This window comes from Toxotes jaculatrix, chromosome 21 (genome assembly GCF_017976425.1).
Source record: "Toxotes jaculatrix isolate fToxJac2 chromosome 21, fToxJac2.pri, whole genome shotgun sequence".
NCBI classification, from domain to species: Eukaryota; Metazoa; Chordata; class Actinopteri; family Toxotidae; genus Toxotes; species Toxotes jaculatrix.
The window spans coordinates 12,857,471-12,875,059 of record NC_054414.1 but is presented as its reverse complement, the minus strand read 5'-3'; the positions used below and the strand labels follow the sequence as shown (position 1 = coordinate 12,875,059).

General features: G+C 43.4%; 1 protein-coding gene across 24 annotated transcripts in view; it reads left to right on the top strand.

Moving 5' to 3' along the window:
- Positions 1-17,589, top strand: part of tcf7l2 (transcription factor 7 like 2) — a 106,131-nt gene that overhangs the window by 35,163 nt on the left and 53,379 nt on the right. For 14 of the 24 annotated variants that reach the window (XM_041029360.1, XM_041029356.1, XM_041029361.1 and 11 more), the window contains exon 5: positions 2,791-2,850. The exons of the other annotated variants lie outside the window; for them this stretch is intronic. In XM_041029360.1, the coding sequence (XP_040885294.1) occupies positions 2,791-2,850 (60 nt within the window). The remainder of the gene's footprint in view (positions 1-2,790; positions 2,851-17,589) is intronic. 24 annotated transcript variants of the gene reach the window in all.

The window sequence follows — 17,589 nt, the reverse complement described above, 5'->3', positions numbered from 1 at the left end:
ACAAGGGTAGCTGCACAAACTTGTGTGTGTGTGTGTCAGAGGTAGTGAAGCATGGGCTCCGGGATGAAGAGAGAGGGAGGGCACTTGCTCCAAGTGTATGGTAATTAGTGTGGAGGAAGTGATGGAATCTGGCCATTTTTATGGCCTGCAAGACCTCCCACCTGAGCCTTTACAACTACGGAACATGCTTATTTTATTCCCATTCAGTCTCACTTGTTCCTCTGAAGAATGTGCGCTGGATATGCGCTGTATGAGAAGACAGGCATGTTTTTGATATTATAAAAAAAAAAAAAAAAACCTAACTAAAAACAACACAACTTTGTATTCAGAAAAAACATGGCACAATAACTCTGTGGATCCTTACAATGAGCGAAAGGACTGGATGGGCATGAGAGTGCTACTCTAGGTCAGAGTTAGAAAAGACAGGGCCCGGATCACATTCACTCTCCTTGACCGCTTCTCTGTCCATTTTGAAGGAATGGGGATAAAAGAGGCTTCCTGTGGTCTGAATGGGCCATGCACCTGGGCTGGCCAAACAATTGTTCAGGACTCTGGGAGGCCTGGCCTCCTCAGCTGTTAATGAGCGACCCCATGGTCAACGGGCACCACCCACACACTGTCCTTAGGCTTTACCTAGAAAGCTTTCTCTATCCTGACTTACCAACCTTAAGCTGCTCTTTCCCTCTGTATTTCAAGCCCTTTTCCAAATAACCTCCCTCCCTTCTCTTTGTCTTCTTTCCGTGCATGCATCCCTCCATCCACCCTTAACCTTTGCTGCAAGAGAAAACGCATATCTCACTTTTGGATCCAGAGTTGCAAAATGCTCTTTGCATTTAGAATTGGGTGATTTAACAGGCACTCCTGTTTGGTTCTTTTGTCTGTAAATGATTTCTCATGATATTTACTGATATGGAAATTTTAATTTACATAAAACGTGACTGAAGATTTTATCTATATTGCCCTGTTCTTTTTGGCACAGGATCCGAATTTCAGATAGAGACCATTGTGTCTGTCAGCTGTCTCTCGCTGTCTTCTCCAGACAAGACGTTTGTTCAAGGGGTCAGACTTACATCATCAGCTCAGGCCAAAATCTGAGGCCGTCGAGACGTGGCGTCAGGCCTGGGAACTGTGACAATGAAAATGAGAGCACCTCAGTCATTGTATCTGTCCAGCAGTCTGGACGGCCGCTTGTTCCCACAGACAATCCACTCAGTGTTGGCTTAGTCAGAAACAATACCACAACAGTGACTGAAGAGGCTTCACACTCCTTCATGGACTTAACAGAATACCTAAATGTTTTAAAGTGAAGGTACCTGTTGAATTGCCAAGAGGGCCGTTTAGGTTTAATAACAGTGCTAATGGTAAGGGCCAGCTGACCAGAAATGCACATGTTTTGTTAAATGTGTATATTGAATTTGTGAAGAACATAGTTAAGGATCATCTCCATTACAACATCTGATTGTAGGAAATGTGAACAGCAGCTTCTTACATGGTTTCTATGTGTTTCTGTGTGTATGTGAGTAGCTCTAGGGCCATTGTCATCTTTTTTTTCCTTGCTGTGGTATTTGACCGAAATATAACCCCGGTGAACTTAACTTACCCCAGGGAGTGTGTGACTCTATGTTGGATACGCACATTTAAAAGGATAATGCATATTTGTATCTGTAAGTGAGTGTGCATGTGTGTGTGTGTGTGTATTTCACTAATAACCACAGTGCTGACTGTGTAGCTGTTATGTTATCTAGCTGGCCCCAGGTTCAAGCACAAGTACAAATAGAACCCAGTGATCTCAGTGCAGAGAAAGTGACCTGCACAGTTGCTTTTGCTCACTGGTGCCCTTCAGTAAACTAAAGGCCCTGTTGCTTTTCACTGCATGTCCTGAGACTTCTACTAGCGTGTCCTTTCTTCCTTAGGAAATCTATATCTCCCTTTCCTCCTTTCCTGTCCTCTGGCACCTCCAGATATCTGTCAGAGGGATGTGTTTTTTGTTTTTTTTTTGTTATTAGGCACAGTGGACACACATCTGCTGGGTAAACCTCTGAAGTAATGTTCCTTCTCTAAAGAAACTTATATTTAAACACTTAGTAAGACAAGGCAAGACTGTTCTCAATTTCACTTTTAGCACACACAGTGATCTGATAAAAAAATATCAGAAATGGCTGCTCTGGGGATCCGTAGTCAGCACACGTTCATCTCATTTTATAATTACACTTTTAACAGCTCTAAAATCAAGAAAAACATGACCCTGGTGTGTAACTGATATGACTTACTTCTCTGTGCTGGATCTTGCTGCCTTGGTGGTGACAGTGGATCCCCAGACCAGCCGAGTGCTCCTCAACGTCTGTGAAGGTGTGGATGCTAAGGAGGTTAAATGTTCCACTGAAGTGAAATATTGTTTTAACAACCAGCCAGCCAGTACCGACAGCCATGTAACCAGTGCAGAGCCAGTGTTCTCCTATTCGCTCCGTGTAAAATTAGTAATAATGGGGCCGAACGTGCACCCAGGAGAAAGCTGAGCCAGCAGAGATGAGGTAGTAGTTTAAATAACTAAAAAGCCAGGGGATGCATTATTTCCTGGGAGAACATGTTGCTTTTGCATAAAACCTGGTTGGCTGGAATTGTGTGCAGATGTGCATGTTTGTGTGTGTGTGTGTGTGTGTGTGTGTGTGTGTGTGTGTGTTAGTGAGTGAAAAAGAGAGAGAGAGAGAGAGAGAGAGAGAGAGAGAGCGAACAAGAGATGGAGAGCTGATATAATTGTGTGACTTGGGAACGTCCATCTTTGCCTTTCAGGGGCCCTTCTGCTGGGAATTCCCCGGACAGTCAGATCTGAGCCTTCACCAATTTCATTTGGTGAGAGACCTTTGAATTCCAAAAATGTCTTGTTGGATTTTTTATTTTTTTTGGTTGATTCCACACACAAATTAACAACTGATAATTGATGATTTACAACAAAAAATATTGAATGAGAAACCTAAATCCTGGTGATGATGAATGATAATCATGCTGTGTTGTGCTTTGTGCTAATGCAGTGCTGCTGCTTTGTTGCTGATGTCCTTTTTAATGTCTAAAATGCCGATCCAGGTGATGGGAGCAACGTTTTGGGCAGAACATGCCTCATGCATTTGAACAAAGTGCTTACTTCCTTTTTTAAAACACTAAACAAAGACTGTCCAGCTTCATAAGGGAGCCAAGTTGTTTTCTTACTCAGCGTTGTTTGGCTCTTAACTCATTTGTTTGCCTTGTCCTGTGCTTAACGGGTCTCAGTTTCTGGATCGTTCTGGTTTAATGACAACATCCTTTTCAGCTTTGGGAGCTGTTGTCACAAAAATGTGGATGTATTTGGTTTGAATAAGCTGACAATCCACCAGCAGGAGTAGGGAGCCTTTCTGTTTTGTTGGTATTTCTTTGCTCAGCTGTTTTGAAGAGTTCTCTTTATTAACAGCATCTGGGTCTGAATGTAAGAACAGAGAGATAGACGAAGCAATAACACACAGTTTATGTCCCTTGGTTAAAGATTTGGATTAAATGTGACCTAACTTTAAAGTGACCTAACACTTCAGAAACACTACACAATCCTGTTGTCACTGTGCCGTGTTCTTTTAATAAATCCCTTGAATACTTGCTGTAATTTAAAGAAACTGGAGCCTAAAGGTAAAATTTGTCTTGATTTGACTGCAGAGCTAACATGCTGAGGACATCAGTAAGCCTTGTTTTGGTTTGCTTCAGTCCGACTCTGTGAAGCTAGAAAGAGGCTGGCATTATGAAGCCCAAAGGGGAACTGATTAATCTCCTCTGAGGCGACCATGGCTCTGTGGATTGCCTACTTGAATTGTTTGACTAATCAATTGCTTGTTAATTTTGCACACTCTGCAGGGCCTTTGTTGTCGGTAAATAACATGAGTCCTTCAAAAAAAAAAAAAAAGAAAGAAAGAGAAAGAAAAAAGAAAGGTAAACCATGCTTGATTGTGCAAACAGCTATTAATATGATGGTGGAGTCTTCTAGGATTTAACGGAAAATAAAGGGGAAAAAAAAGAACCAACAAAGAAAAAAACAAAAAACATTCCTCTGCTCATGCCAACAAGCTGCCTCCCTCTCCTCCCTGACTTATACAAGTGCCTTTGCTAGAACTTGTTTGACAAGGTCTGGCAGGATCACTGTTGGGTGTGCCTGTCTGTCTTTCTGCGTGTGTGTGTTTGTGTCTTACAAACATTACAAAAATATCCCAAATTTTCTAACAAAACAAAAATTTACAAAAATTCCTTTGTCCACACCAGGGCATTTGTAGGATCTTTGGATCTAAGGTGTGACTTGAGTTTCAGAGGATAGGCAGTCAGAGCCACGTCAGTTCAGGTTATAACTTTCATGTGTTTGCATTGTGACGACATGAACTCATTTAATCCAGAGGTCTGACTTACAGGCCTGCGTGGAGCGAATACTGAGAAAGAAGATCAAAAAATGAAACTCAGCAGACTTTAGAGAGATGTGGTAATCATGATTTGGTCATAGTTCATGTGCACAAAGAACTAGGATCAAGGTTCAGAAATAATATTGATAAATAATCTAATTTATGATGAACCACTCCTAACAGACTGACAGTCGAGTGCACTCATCTTTGACAAATTTCTCCAGATAGCGTGATCCCTGGCTCCGTTCTGTGGCCAGCCTCATGAGCGACAACAGACTCAGCAGTTCCCTGCGCTACTGTATTAACACTGGAGGCCGTTTCACAGAGAAACTTGTTTTGACAGAACTCCAGGTGTCTTATTGTTGGGGCTGGCATGGTTCAACAGATTTACCAATTAGCACTGGGCTGAGGGCACGGGAAGGGTGGGAGTGGAGAAGAAGGGAGGGAGGGAAGAAACAAAAAGGAGGGGAGGGTGGGGAAGAAGGTGGATTTGGCCACAGTGGTGGAATGAGGTTTTGAGTGAGAGGGGAAGGTAAGGAGGGAGGAGAGGGGCGGGGGCTTGTGACCATACGGAGGCAGGCTGGAGTAAGGCGATCCGTGACCTCGTTTTTTTTTTTTTTTTTTCCCAGCAGCAGCATGGAAGGGGCTGCCGTTTGAGCTGAGCCACAAAGAGGAGGGGAGCTACGTAGAAACAGAGGAAGGGGGCTGGAGGAAAAGAGGATACAGTGTTAATACATAACAACTTTTTCTTTTTACACTCAACCTTAGCTGAATTTTTTTGTGTTGCTTTTCAACTTTTGATGAAGTGTAATTTTGGCAATTTGTGGCGTTTTTTTTTTTTTTTTCATTCAATGATAAACTACTGACGCTTGATTCTGTTGTTATGCGTTGCTAACACACATCTGTCTGCAGGAGCGCTGATTTGTTTTTGCTACAAGTCCCATTTGGCTTGCTGTTCTCGCTGTGGTACGAGGCAGAATTGTGTGGGATTAAACACAATGTTATTACTCTCGCTAACCCTCTTTGTTGTTCCTCAGAAATATCTGCTCCTTTTTCCAGGAAGTTTGGAAGTGAACTTTTGAGAAGGGGGTTTAGTAAATATCCCAGGGGTGGCCTCCAGAATTTGAAGTAGTTTTTGGCTCTTGAGTGTTATGACACTGACACGTGCAGACACAGGCTTTGCTGCATGTATGTACTGTAGGTACATGAGCACCATGAAATCGCTGCCCTTTTAGTTGAAAAAGGGGGGCTGAAAACATATAACTAGCGAGGGTGTGCTTGCAGTATTTGTGGTTCTTTCAAACTGACAGCCTTTCTGAAGTTGAAAAAAGTTTTACTTTTTAGAGGAGCATGCTTTTTTGTGTGTGCGTGTGTATTTGAGCCAACCAATCACAACAAAGAAAAGTCAGGCTTTCTTTATATGTAGGAAGCTGTCAGTTTACGACAACAATAACCAGACTAAAAACTGTGGAAGTAGCAGAGGAGAAGTTGAGAGGTAGCAGTTTGTCTGATCTTTTAAGTATGTAAGCAGTGCATGCGATGTCTTGTTTGAGTCACTGTTTATTATCAGGGACTTGGACATAAGTAATGTTCATAACAGCCAGTCTTTGGGAAAACTGGTGACCTGGGTTGTCAGGTGCTTAACGCAATACACAAAGGCAAGAATAGTGAGGATGCTTCCTCATTCCTAACTTTTAGCAATTAAATTACAAGTTAAAGTAAAGTTTGCCATTTCCAGGAGATCCCTAGTGCACTGACATGCCATAATAAGGCCTTTAAAAATACAAAGTGTTCATGTGAGCTCGAAAGCTTTTGTTTTTTTTGGGTTTTTTTTATCATCGCTGAGCAGGACTCAACTCAGCAGCACAGGGAAAGGTTTGACGCTCAGATGCTTTGACACCTGAAGCCTTTCAGGAATCCTGTTACAAAATATTTAAACCCTTTATCAGCCCAGATACTCGTGCCTTGTGGAATACCAAGGCAGTGCTAAGCTAAATTAAGACATCAATATTTAAGAGGTCAACCATTAGTAGGAGAAACATGCACCTCAAAGATTTTAGAAGAGCAAACAATAATCAGAAAATCAAGCAATAATCAAAGGACAAAAGGTGTTTCAAGGATGCACCAAACGAGTTACTGTTGCATCCTTCATTATAAGCTCCAGATCAGTATTTGGCCTCGTGAATCTCTCTGGTTTTGCAATGACTTAGCGTTGAGCGATCACACCATTGCTAGGGCGACTGTCTGTTGTATACATATGTACGAGCGGCTTGTGATTGAGAGTGATGGAGACAGCTTTTTGGAAGGGGAGTGAAGAAGGGGACTAGAGTGGGGAAAGATGGGGAGAATATGAAGCCCCGCCAAATTCCCCAAGGAACAATTTACAGTTATGGATGAATACACTGTCACAGTCAAATTTGAACTCTGTGGATGTGTGTGTGTTGAGGACGGTGGAATGCTGAGTGATTCCAGAGAGCACTTAAGCTGCCTTGAATTCAGTTTTCTGTTCCCACCCACGTTATAACAGGAGAGGGGCTTTTCTTTCGAGTTTGCAGGGGTAAACACGGGGTATCTGCTTTCTGAGTCATTTAGCATCGTCCTCTGTCACCTTCCTCATATATTCTAAACAGTGTTTTCAGGTTTGTCGGGCCAGCCTGAACGAGACTAACCCCCCAATTTATTTGATTTTGTTCCTCTCGGCAGTTACAATGAAGACCTAGCTGAACTTTTCTTGGATTTGTTTGGCTCTGGTTTTGATGTGCATGTTGTTATATTTTTCTTCTCTGTCTTCTAAGTCTGTGTAGTCGACGGTGTCTGAGTGCCAGGCCCTGCTTTTGTCTCGGCCCGGGGAAGGAATTTGATGTGAGACTTATTTTCCTACCCAGTCAGTTTCTTTGAGCATTTTTCCTCGCTCCTATTTTTTTATTTCTTGTTTTTTGTTTTGTTTTGTTTTTTTCTAATAGTCCTGGGAGTTTGGGACACTTCTTTGAGGCAGGTGACGGTGCGATATAAATCCTCTTGCATACCTGCGCAGGTGTGCACATGCTTTCGTATTTATTTATCAAGCCTTTCAAAAAAAAATCTGCTCTAATTGAATGGCCTGTTAAAACGTCACTGAAATCAGTCATGTCATAGCAGGAGGGAAGTGTGACGGGGTGAAAAGGAGACCCGGATTCCATGAGATTAAGGAGGATCATCATACTAAAGGTTTTGGATGAAGGGAGAGATGGCTCAGACTTGACGGTATATGGGCTGTTTTTCATGGGAGAGGAGTCTAAACTAATGTGTCAGACCAGTTTTTCTCATCAGTGAGATGTGCTATAGACACTCAGCATTGGCCAGACATCGTCTTCGAAAGATGCAGAGAATTGCATGCTGGGAAAAGAATAAACAAGCCTGTCACCAAAGTTGGGAAGAATCCTTAGTGCAGCGCTACTGTCAAAAAGCAGCTTCCATTTCATACATTATTAACATTACCTAAACGCATTATTTGTGTATTTATTCATTCATTTGTCTTGTTAACATCCTCCTGGAGTAAGATAAACAGCGCGGCCAGACTGGCTGTGTGACAGTTGGGTGTGAGATTTGAATAAAAAGCCCAGCAGCGTGATTGGAGCGAGACAGGATCAGATTCGATGGACACCAGACTTCCTCTCCAGGCTCATTAAGGGACAGTAAGGCAATGATGTCGAATCGGCGCGCACTTTACCGGCCTGCCTTTTTCTTTGAACAGCGTCGCCCTCTTATCTGCAACATGCTCTGTTCCTCCATAACAAGACGCTCCCACTCCCATGCACGCACACGCTCTGTCTGTCTCTCTTCCTCGTGCACAAACATTCTGCCTACATACACACTCTTCATACTTATTTAGTTTGTGTTGACAGAAAACTCTTAAGTATGTGGCTTGTCCACAGAATTTTGGCAGCTTTTGTTGTATTTTCTCCTACGCTATCGAAAAAGCCTGGTACTTGTTTTTTCTTTTTTCTTTTTTTTTTGTTTTGTTTTTTGTTCTTTTTTTCTGCACAGACATCACAAATGGATATTTTAATTGGAACTTTTGGCACTGTCTCCATCTTGTGTTGGAATGGCAGACAAGTGAGTGGCTGGCGAGGCCGGGGCCGGGCTGATTGGTGTGTAGCGAGGCGTGCCTAAATCAACTGGCAGCATGAATAGCTCGCTTGATTCTTACTGGCATTCAGTGGAATCCATGACATTTTTTTTTAAAACAAGATTCTTTCTTTGGAAAAAGTCTGGGATAACCAACAGGGGAGAGAGAATACCTCCTGCTTCCTTGAAGCATGACTTCCCTTTTGTTTCGTTGGTGCAATTTACTTGCCTTTATGCCAGCTCACTTTCTGGTGCTTTTGTAATGTCAGAATAAAATAACTAACCCATGTTGTTGCTGTACTCCAGCCATAGATTCAAGCACTTTACAGCTTCATATATAGGGTTTGAAATCATGTCACCATAATAAATGATTGTTCTCTTGATTTAAAGTTTATGTTACATTCTGCTAACTCAAACAAGTAAGCTCATTGGGGTTAGAGAAGAATAACAAAAACAGATGGAATCAGATCTGAAGATAATTTAAAATATCTGCATTTTGAAGTGACAGTCTTCAGACTATGTGGCAGAGTTAGTCATGACTCTGTTATGCATCATTGTGTTTGGATGTCTTTAGCTGTTGCAAGGGTTTCAAGTCATACGAGACGTTCACTATCAAGCATAAGGACAAAAGCAGATGAATTAAATGTGTTAAAATGTGATGTTGAAAGAGGCTTCTTTTTTTTTTCTTGGATTGATTAGCAGAGTTCATCATTATCCAATCATATATTGAGAGATCCTACAAATCTGCTTATGTTTTTTTCTAATCCAAAAGTCATCAGCAGTCAGTCTGTCAGTGGTTCCACCCTTTGACTGAAACAATGGCAAAAATGTTTGAGAGATTCAAGTAGTTTACTCAGAATTTTGAGGAAATATCCACTTCCAGGATTCAGGGAGTTGAACGTGAATAGATCACTAACCCCAAATGACATGTTAGGCTTGACTGCTATGGGGAAAGCTCGCTTTGGCTCCACTGCAGCAGCTAATGCAAACCACATGTTTGAGCTGCGCATCTGCATAAGTACACACCTGTTTAAACTGTGGACAGTCTTTTACCTCAAACAGTAAATTCAGGCACACTCACGCCAGCGGCAGAGTGACTGCAGAGCCGGGTCAGGTTGGAGTCATTGTAATCCTCCTTGTCATAATGGAGTCCTTGTGTTTGGCTGGGCCTGTGTGCGTGTGCATGTGTGTGCGTGCGTGTGAGGGGGGAAAAGAGAGAATGGGAGAAAGATATCGTGTATGTGCAGGTGGGGTTGTGTGATCCGTATACTCTGTGAATGCAAATAAGTGTTTTTGTGAATGTGTGTGTGTGGTAGTGGGCCTTTCTCTCCGGGCTGGTAGTCAGTGCTGTGTAATTACCTGGCTGTCTGCCACTGAGCCCCACTGGAGCAGAGACAGAAGTGGAGCTGTGTCTTACACAACATAACGCAGCAGCCCATCTGAACCACTGGCACAGAGTTTGTTCAGCTTGGGGTCTGGACACAACATGGGAGCTCTGGAAGTGCAGGCAAGGTCATTGGAAGATTTATAAAGACTTACGTATTACAATTAATACATTTACATCTATTGTTTAGAAGGAAAAAATGGTTTGAAGTGTATTTGCGGACTCAGGTTTATATGTGAGCTTAAAAATCACTGGAGTCATGATTCAAAAACCCAAAGGTTATTTAATAATTTAATTCAATAATATATCTAATTTACTTATATAAACCAGAAAAGCAGCAATTGGAGATGAAAAAGACTTTGCTGTTTTTGCTTGGTAAATTACTTAAATAATTAATGGATAATCAAAATTGTTGATTAGTTATAGTTTGACTTGATGTATATGCAAATCTTTCTGACGCTGAACTTAAATACAGGGCCACAGGCCAGAAAAGGTTGTGAAATGCTGCACCGCTGCTACAGGGAAGAAAGCTCTTAACTGACAGACACAGACGGAAACAGAGCCAGCCAATCAGAGGCCAGGAGAAGCCACAAGACAGATTTACAGCATTGGCATAAAGAACGTCTCTCAACTGGCGTATGACTCACCAGTCACTAAGATCTGCTGTAATACTGAGGTGCACCCCCTACCTGTGAAGGCCAGCGTCGTAGGTGCACGGGTGAGCACGGGGCACACATACTGCGGTGTCAGCCTGCCTCTCCCGCCATTTTAATTGTTGTATCTCCTCAGTCTTGATATGAGCAAAAAGGGAGGCCTCGGCAGAACCTGGCACATCAAAGGCTACCTCCCTTAGTCTTACAAGTTGCCTGTCTCTTTGGAGGAACCCAGGCTCCGGAGAGAGCCAGAAAAGGGGATTGGAGAGGCGGTGCGGATTCCCGGCTGGAATGAGTTTGATGGACTAATTGTAGCCCCCAGTGGACACAGGCACACATCACAGAGGGCCGGCAGTGCAGAGAGCAGAAGCTGAGGATGAGGAGCTGCAGTGGCTGGGAAATACTCCTGCTAGCTCTTCCCTCCATCTCTGGATCTTTGCACATGGCTCTGTCTTGCCTTTGATTTCAGTATCCCATCTTGAGTAGATGGATGCCAGGAATATTCCCGATGTGTATCACTCTTTTTCTCCACCGTTTCCTGATTCATCGTGCTGCACATGCACACATTTTCTTTTCCTTAGCTCTGTAAACCTGGCAACTCCCTTGAGTGGTCCTGCCCATCTTTGTGTTTTCTCTCAAGCCTGCAGTTTTTTATTTTTTATTTTGTGTTTTTCTGAGCTGGAGCTGTAGGCCTAATCTGCCCACTTTGACGTTCTCCATCGGAATTGACACTTTCTTCAGGCGATTGCTCACATTAATGATGCAAGCACACCGGCAAGCCTTGACGAGAGTGCATGTTGGTCACCACATTTCATAAGCTTTCTGACCGCGCAGAATCAGACGCCGAACCGTAACACAATGCACAACAAAGCAGTGTAATGCACAGATAAACACACACAATCCTTGTGCCTTACTACCAACAACATTACCAACTGGCTCGACTGTAGTGGTGATCAAAAAGGCTCTCCGCAGCTTTGAACAGTTCTCTTTTTTCCCCATCTGCATCAAAAAGAAATCAATAGCCGAAACTTTTGAGTGCATGTATCAGTTTTTCCTCCCATTGCACCCCCCTCCCCACCGCCAGTTTGGCAGTTGTACATTATGCCACAAGAGTAAAACACAGTTAAAAGGAGAAAGGCACAAGGAGATGACACCAGCAAGGAAGCGGCTCCTGTTGGGTAGGGCCCTGGCTGGAAAAAAAATCAATGGGAGGGAACACTTCCATACACGGAAATGGCACAATGGGAGGGAGAGGAGGGAGTAAAGATTTTCTTTTTTTTTTTTTTGCCTGAAAAATGATGCATTTGTTTTACCCAGGGAGAGAAAAAGCAAAGACGAGGAGAGAGGGAAAAAAAACACTCTTCTGAACATCTTTTGAAAAAAAGCTAGTTCTTTGGTGAGGTTGAGTTGTGTGGTTAAGGTTTGTTTTATCCAACTGTGCGGAAGCGTGTGTAGCTGTCTTTCAGGTCTCTTTTTAGTTGAGGCACAGAAAGACTACTCATGGCATGTTCAAGGGCACTCAGTGGACACGGATGCCCTGCAGGAGGCGGAATTATGAATACAACATGAGTAAACAGACACCTACATATACTATTAAAATAGTAAGCTTTAGTTCTTGGCAAGAGACCATCCTAAGTAGTAATTTGAGCCGGTCCGTAGCAGTTCAGCCGTGCTCTTCTGAGGGTCATTGATAAAGACTTGTGAAAAATCTGCTCTAATTTGCCTGATAGTGGAATGATTTGCACATTGGCAGTAATGTATTCCTGTGTGCATTCCTTCAATGCAACCCTTTTAGTATTCAGTTTAGTAATAAAGGATTTTTTTACACAACAGCTGTGAACAAAGAATACAATAGCACACAAACTCGAAACACAATTCCGAGCCTGAGCCTTGAATGGCATTCAGACTTCACTGTGACTGAGCGAACCCATTCAGTGGGAGTACGCGGCGGTTGGAGAGATGGTATCAAGTTGCCTGCAGATGGAGGTCAGTGTGACTGGCACAGTTGGCACCTTGGCACAGCAGCAGTGTGCTGCAGCACTCAGCTCCGCAAAGGATGCGTCGACTGAAGGGGGGTGGGAGGGGGGGGGATACGGGGGAGCGAAGCGTTCTTCTCACTTCTCCTTTTTTTTATTGTCTGCGCTTCCTGTTTTGAAAGCCATTAAGGAGCAAATTTCCTCACAGCGAGAGGGGAGATGAAAAGGCCCGGTCTTTTGAAACATGTCCAAGCGCAAATGTGAAAAAGAGGGGGAATGATAGCTATCTGTAAACATCTCTGTCGAGGGGTCGACGGAAAAGGAATTGTGAGGGGGAAAATGATACATTCATTTGCGTTCTTTTTTTTTTTTGATTTGCTGATGAAAGAGATGCTGCAGTTTTTGTTCCGAGCCAGCTGTAATGCTCTATTCACAACCACACTAATATATCAGGGCTGGCTCACATAACTACACAGCCACCACCCCCTAACCCCCTTCCGAAAATGCTTTGTGACATCTGCATCCACACATGTCTGCATTCACTGTAGCCAGTGAGTATTTATAGACGAGTTGGTTTTGTCATCCATTGATCCCTTCAGGTTCTCTGATCACAAAACTGTACTTTTAAGTAGCTTTTATGTGGCTCTGTAAATGTATTCTCTATGAACTTAAACTGAGAGCACCTGAGGTTACCTGCTGCACCTAACCTGATCGGCCCCTTCTTTATTTTTTAAGTCCAACACTCCTAACACCGGTTAGTCATTTTGTCACAGCTGTCATTTCTGTTTAATATCTGCTCAGTTGGCATACAGCATATTTACACCCAGTTTCCTCTCTGTGGTACTTGCCTAGTTTCTCAAGAGTAGCTGTAGCTTGGTGCTGCAGACTCTCCTCCTCCCTCTCCTCTTCTTTCTCCCTCCTCTACCCCTCACTGCCCCCGAGCCTGGCCAGTCTGTGGCTCTTAATAAAACCGACAGGCTCTAATTGGGCTTAATTGCACCCTTCGGGCGTCGTCAAAAGGAGTGTTGCTAAACAAACTGCAGGGTCTGCAAGCAGGCCAGCCAGTCTACGGCAGCACGTCGGCCTCTGAGCTCATGCCTGCATGTATGTGCCCAAATCACCAAAGCTGTTGTACGTACAGCATGCGTGAGTGTATAATAATGCATTAGGAATGTGCATGAGTAAGCATCAGATTTAATTATGTGGGTGTAGTGAGGTTGGAGCGATGTAGCAAACCATTCATTCCTCGCAATGAGCCAACTGAACAAGAGCTCACAAGCCTGAGAATCTTATGCATTCAAGCAGGCAGCATCACCTGACTGTGAACCTCTCAGCGCTCTCTGCCGCTAAATCGACATAGACAGTAAAACATAGTACGTCTCTGTCTTTGAGGAAGTGTCTACAACTCCATGTGTCAGAAAAGCCTTTTAAATCCCTGCTATTGTGAAAAACCCCTACCAAACAAATCCCCACCTGCCTTTCAGTGGTATAAGCAAAAAGATGAAGCAGTGCTCTACATCCCAGTAGCACCACCTCCTGGTTAACGGACGGGGGGCGACCACGATACTGGCTCCCATTCGAACATGGTCTAATTCAGAGTGGTGGGCCAGGCACTCACCACATGGGCCTCTGCTGGGTCACTGAGCACAATCGATGGAGAGCTCCAGATGCGATTGAGTCATTGAAATGGCAAAGCCTAACTTGTGTGTGTGTGTGTTTGTGTGTGTATGAGACGGTGGTGACCCCTAAAGCTGCGACCCGCAAGGAAAAAGGAGAGATAATCAGATTGAGCACAGCACTGTGCTAAAATTCTCCCGGCCATTTGTTCCCCCTTCTACCCTTTGAGTTGTTTACTCATTACACCCTTTCACAGCCTGTTAGTCATCACGAAAACTTCTGGAACTCCAGTTTGTTCTGTAGTCGTACAGCTTGATACGGAAAAAATGCCACAAACAGGATAATTTCTGTTGTGTGCAGTGTGCAGGCGCGTTATACAGGAGAGACACGGGGAACAAGGCATCCACTGCGTTTTTGTCCAGAGCTTAAAAGTCATGTAATGATGCAGTGGCTGAGCTGGAAACCCCATAAAGACTGGAAGGGCCTCGTTTCAGCGGCCTGCTGCTGCTGCTCCAGTGCCTGACTAGCAGACTCTGTCAGGTCTTTTAGGAAAAGAGGCAGAGCACATAATTAAGATATACAGCCCAGGGTGGACTGAATATATAGACTGAAAATATAGAGGAGCAGACCAGTCGGCCTCAATCACAGCCTGTGGTTAAGTGTTTGGCTGCAGACGGTGCCCAGACCTGTGCGAGTATGTGTATCTGTGTGTGTGTGTGTGTGTGTGTGTGTGTGTGTGTGTGTGTGTGTGTGTGTGTGTGTGTGTGTGTGTGTGTGTGTGTGTGTGTGTATGTGTGTATGTGTGTATGTGTGTGTGTCTGTCAGCAGTCTGAGCAGCATGCTATAAAAGGCTGGTGAGTCTAGCCATAGCCTCTCTGTGTGTCGGGGTCACAGTGAGCCAAACTGTTTGAGCGTGTATGTGAACACGTACACATTCTCAATGTGGGTATTCTGTGTGTTTATTTGGGTGTGTGTGTGTGTGTGTGTGTGCACGTGTGTGTGAATGTGAAGGATGCAACTCCACTCCCTGACCCCAAGTTCTTTCCTCATCCCGTCTCTCCGTATTCATCCCTGTCATAATATATAATCCTGCTGTCTGAGGCAATAGTGTGTATCTGAGAGGACACGTCCTCCTGCTCCTTGACTTTACGACCAGTGTATTCATACACACACACACACACACACACTCTGCTGCTCACACCTCAGTTGTTTCAGTGCTTTGTCACTCTCTAATGATAACTATCCATCAATGGTAGGGGCGTTGCTCCTGGAAATGAAGATGGATTGAATTAGTGTTGAGTGCGCTGGCCGCTGCGTTGCGGTGGCAACCCGTAATTACACTGTCAGGACCATTGAACCCCCCCTCAACGAGACACTGAACTTAACACATTTGCACCAGTGTTGATTACAAGGTCTTTTAGTCTGGGCAGATTCACATCATGTCGTTCCTAATAGCAAGTGAAAGGCCCGGTCATCTGCGGAGGATTAGTGTATCGTGGTGTGTGTGCGCAGCAGTTCCCAAGCATTGAATCGACAGCAGCGATCGACCGACTGCTGCAAATTTACCCTTATTGTTAGAGAAATGAAAACAATAGCAAAAGATGCATGCAGTGACATTGTCCCATTGTTCACAAACACACATGGGACCAATCATGTTTGAAACTTGCCGGCATACTATAGTGTAAACATTTAAAGAAAAGCAGGGACAACTCCTCGGAAACACAGTACTCTGCAGCTGATTTGTGTAGAAACTGAAACACTATCAGTGTTTTCCACAAGTTCGTTGAGTAACCAGCCACAGTGTTTAGGGGGATGTGCTCAACACTACCTCTGTTTTTGGTCTTTTGTTCCATTGTGATTTTGCAAAAAGACGTGTGAATTAAATTTGAGTCATTTCCAAAAACAGTTTGTGCTCCAGATAATTATGAATTTTGCATATGAACGTTGCCGCGCATTGTAACGGTTTAAACAAATAAATATTTATATGTAAGCATCCAGTTGTAATAATGATGATGAGAAGAAAACGGTTATATATGCAATGAAATTTATAACGAAAAAAAAACTATGTTAAGATGCATTAAGGGACAATTTTTTCCTCTGCACTGATGAAGAACTACAAACCAAAGCCAAGTGTGGTGATGTCTATGTAACGTGCAATCACAGTAACTTACATAAATACAGTGTCCAGCCTCATGGATTTGCCAATTAAAAAAAAAAAAACCTTTGTATTTGGCTGGTAATTATCATTCAGGTACCTGTGGAAGACACTGCAGTATTTACAGTTAAAAACAACAGGACGTTCATGAGAATTCTGAATGGGAGCTGGCATTACTCCATTGGTCTTTGAAGGAACACAAACACAGATAGCGTTTACAGTGTGGGGTGGCGAAGGCAAGTAACACGAACACAAACAACCAAATCCCCCCACCTCCACCACCCACTCCCTGTATCTCCCCCTCTCTGTGGGAAATGAAAATTGGGCTGAAGTGTTTGTTATTAAATACGTCCGGGGAAACTCCAGGAAATGGACTTAATTTCATATAGAGGCACATGACTCGGAGGATCTTAGCGAACCAATTAACCTCACCTCAGCTCATTAAAAACTCTCCTTTCATGGCCAGAAGCAGAGACTCATCCACTAACACGGGACATGAAAGCACAAATTTGTCCATCCAAAACTCTTAAAAGTAATTGGAAAGGTAGATACGAAAGGCCAGTAATCTAGTGACACAGCCAAAGTCGAGTGAAGTGAAAATAGAGGTGATTGTTGAGAACAGGAGGACAAGAAGAGAGAAAGGATCCATCACACAGATGATCTAATGCAACTCTGATTACGTTACCAGCTCTGGGAGGGCAACAGTGTGCAGCAGATCTTAAAGTTACCCCTCAGGATTAAGACAGTTTCACTCAAGGTCACCACAGCTGGAAATACAGAAACATCTGCTTCACACAATAGAGGTCAGTTCACTCAGAGCCTAAATGACTACCAGGAGAGCTATTCTGCAGATAATTTCAGGTAGCAGAATTTTCAAATTCTGTCATAGCTTTTCCTCTCAAATTAACCAAAAACAGTTAGGTAACTGTAAAGAGTGTGACTAGTTTCTGCAGCAATGGTTGTTTTTCCTCAAGATAAGTTTCTTTGGAAGCGCATCACCTGCCCTGGAATTTGAACAAACTCTCTCAATTTTTATCAGCATAGAGGGAGGTAAATAGTTTCACTTATGCCTCCAAAGGACTAGAGGGCAAGATGTGTGTAGTGGTGTTTTCCGGATTTGGTTGCAGCTGGGAGTGTTTCTCCGAGTTTTCTGTGTCAATCTCATTGAAAGTCCATTTGTGTCACCCAACAAGAACATTAATATTAGTCATAACTTAAGGATGATGGCGCAGTAATTGCATGTGTACTGTTTTTTTTTCTTCTGCACATAAAACATTATTTTCAGGCCTTT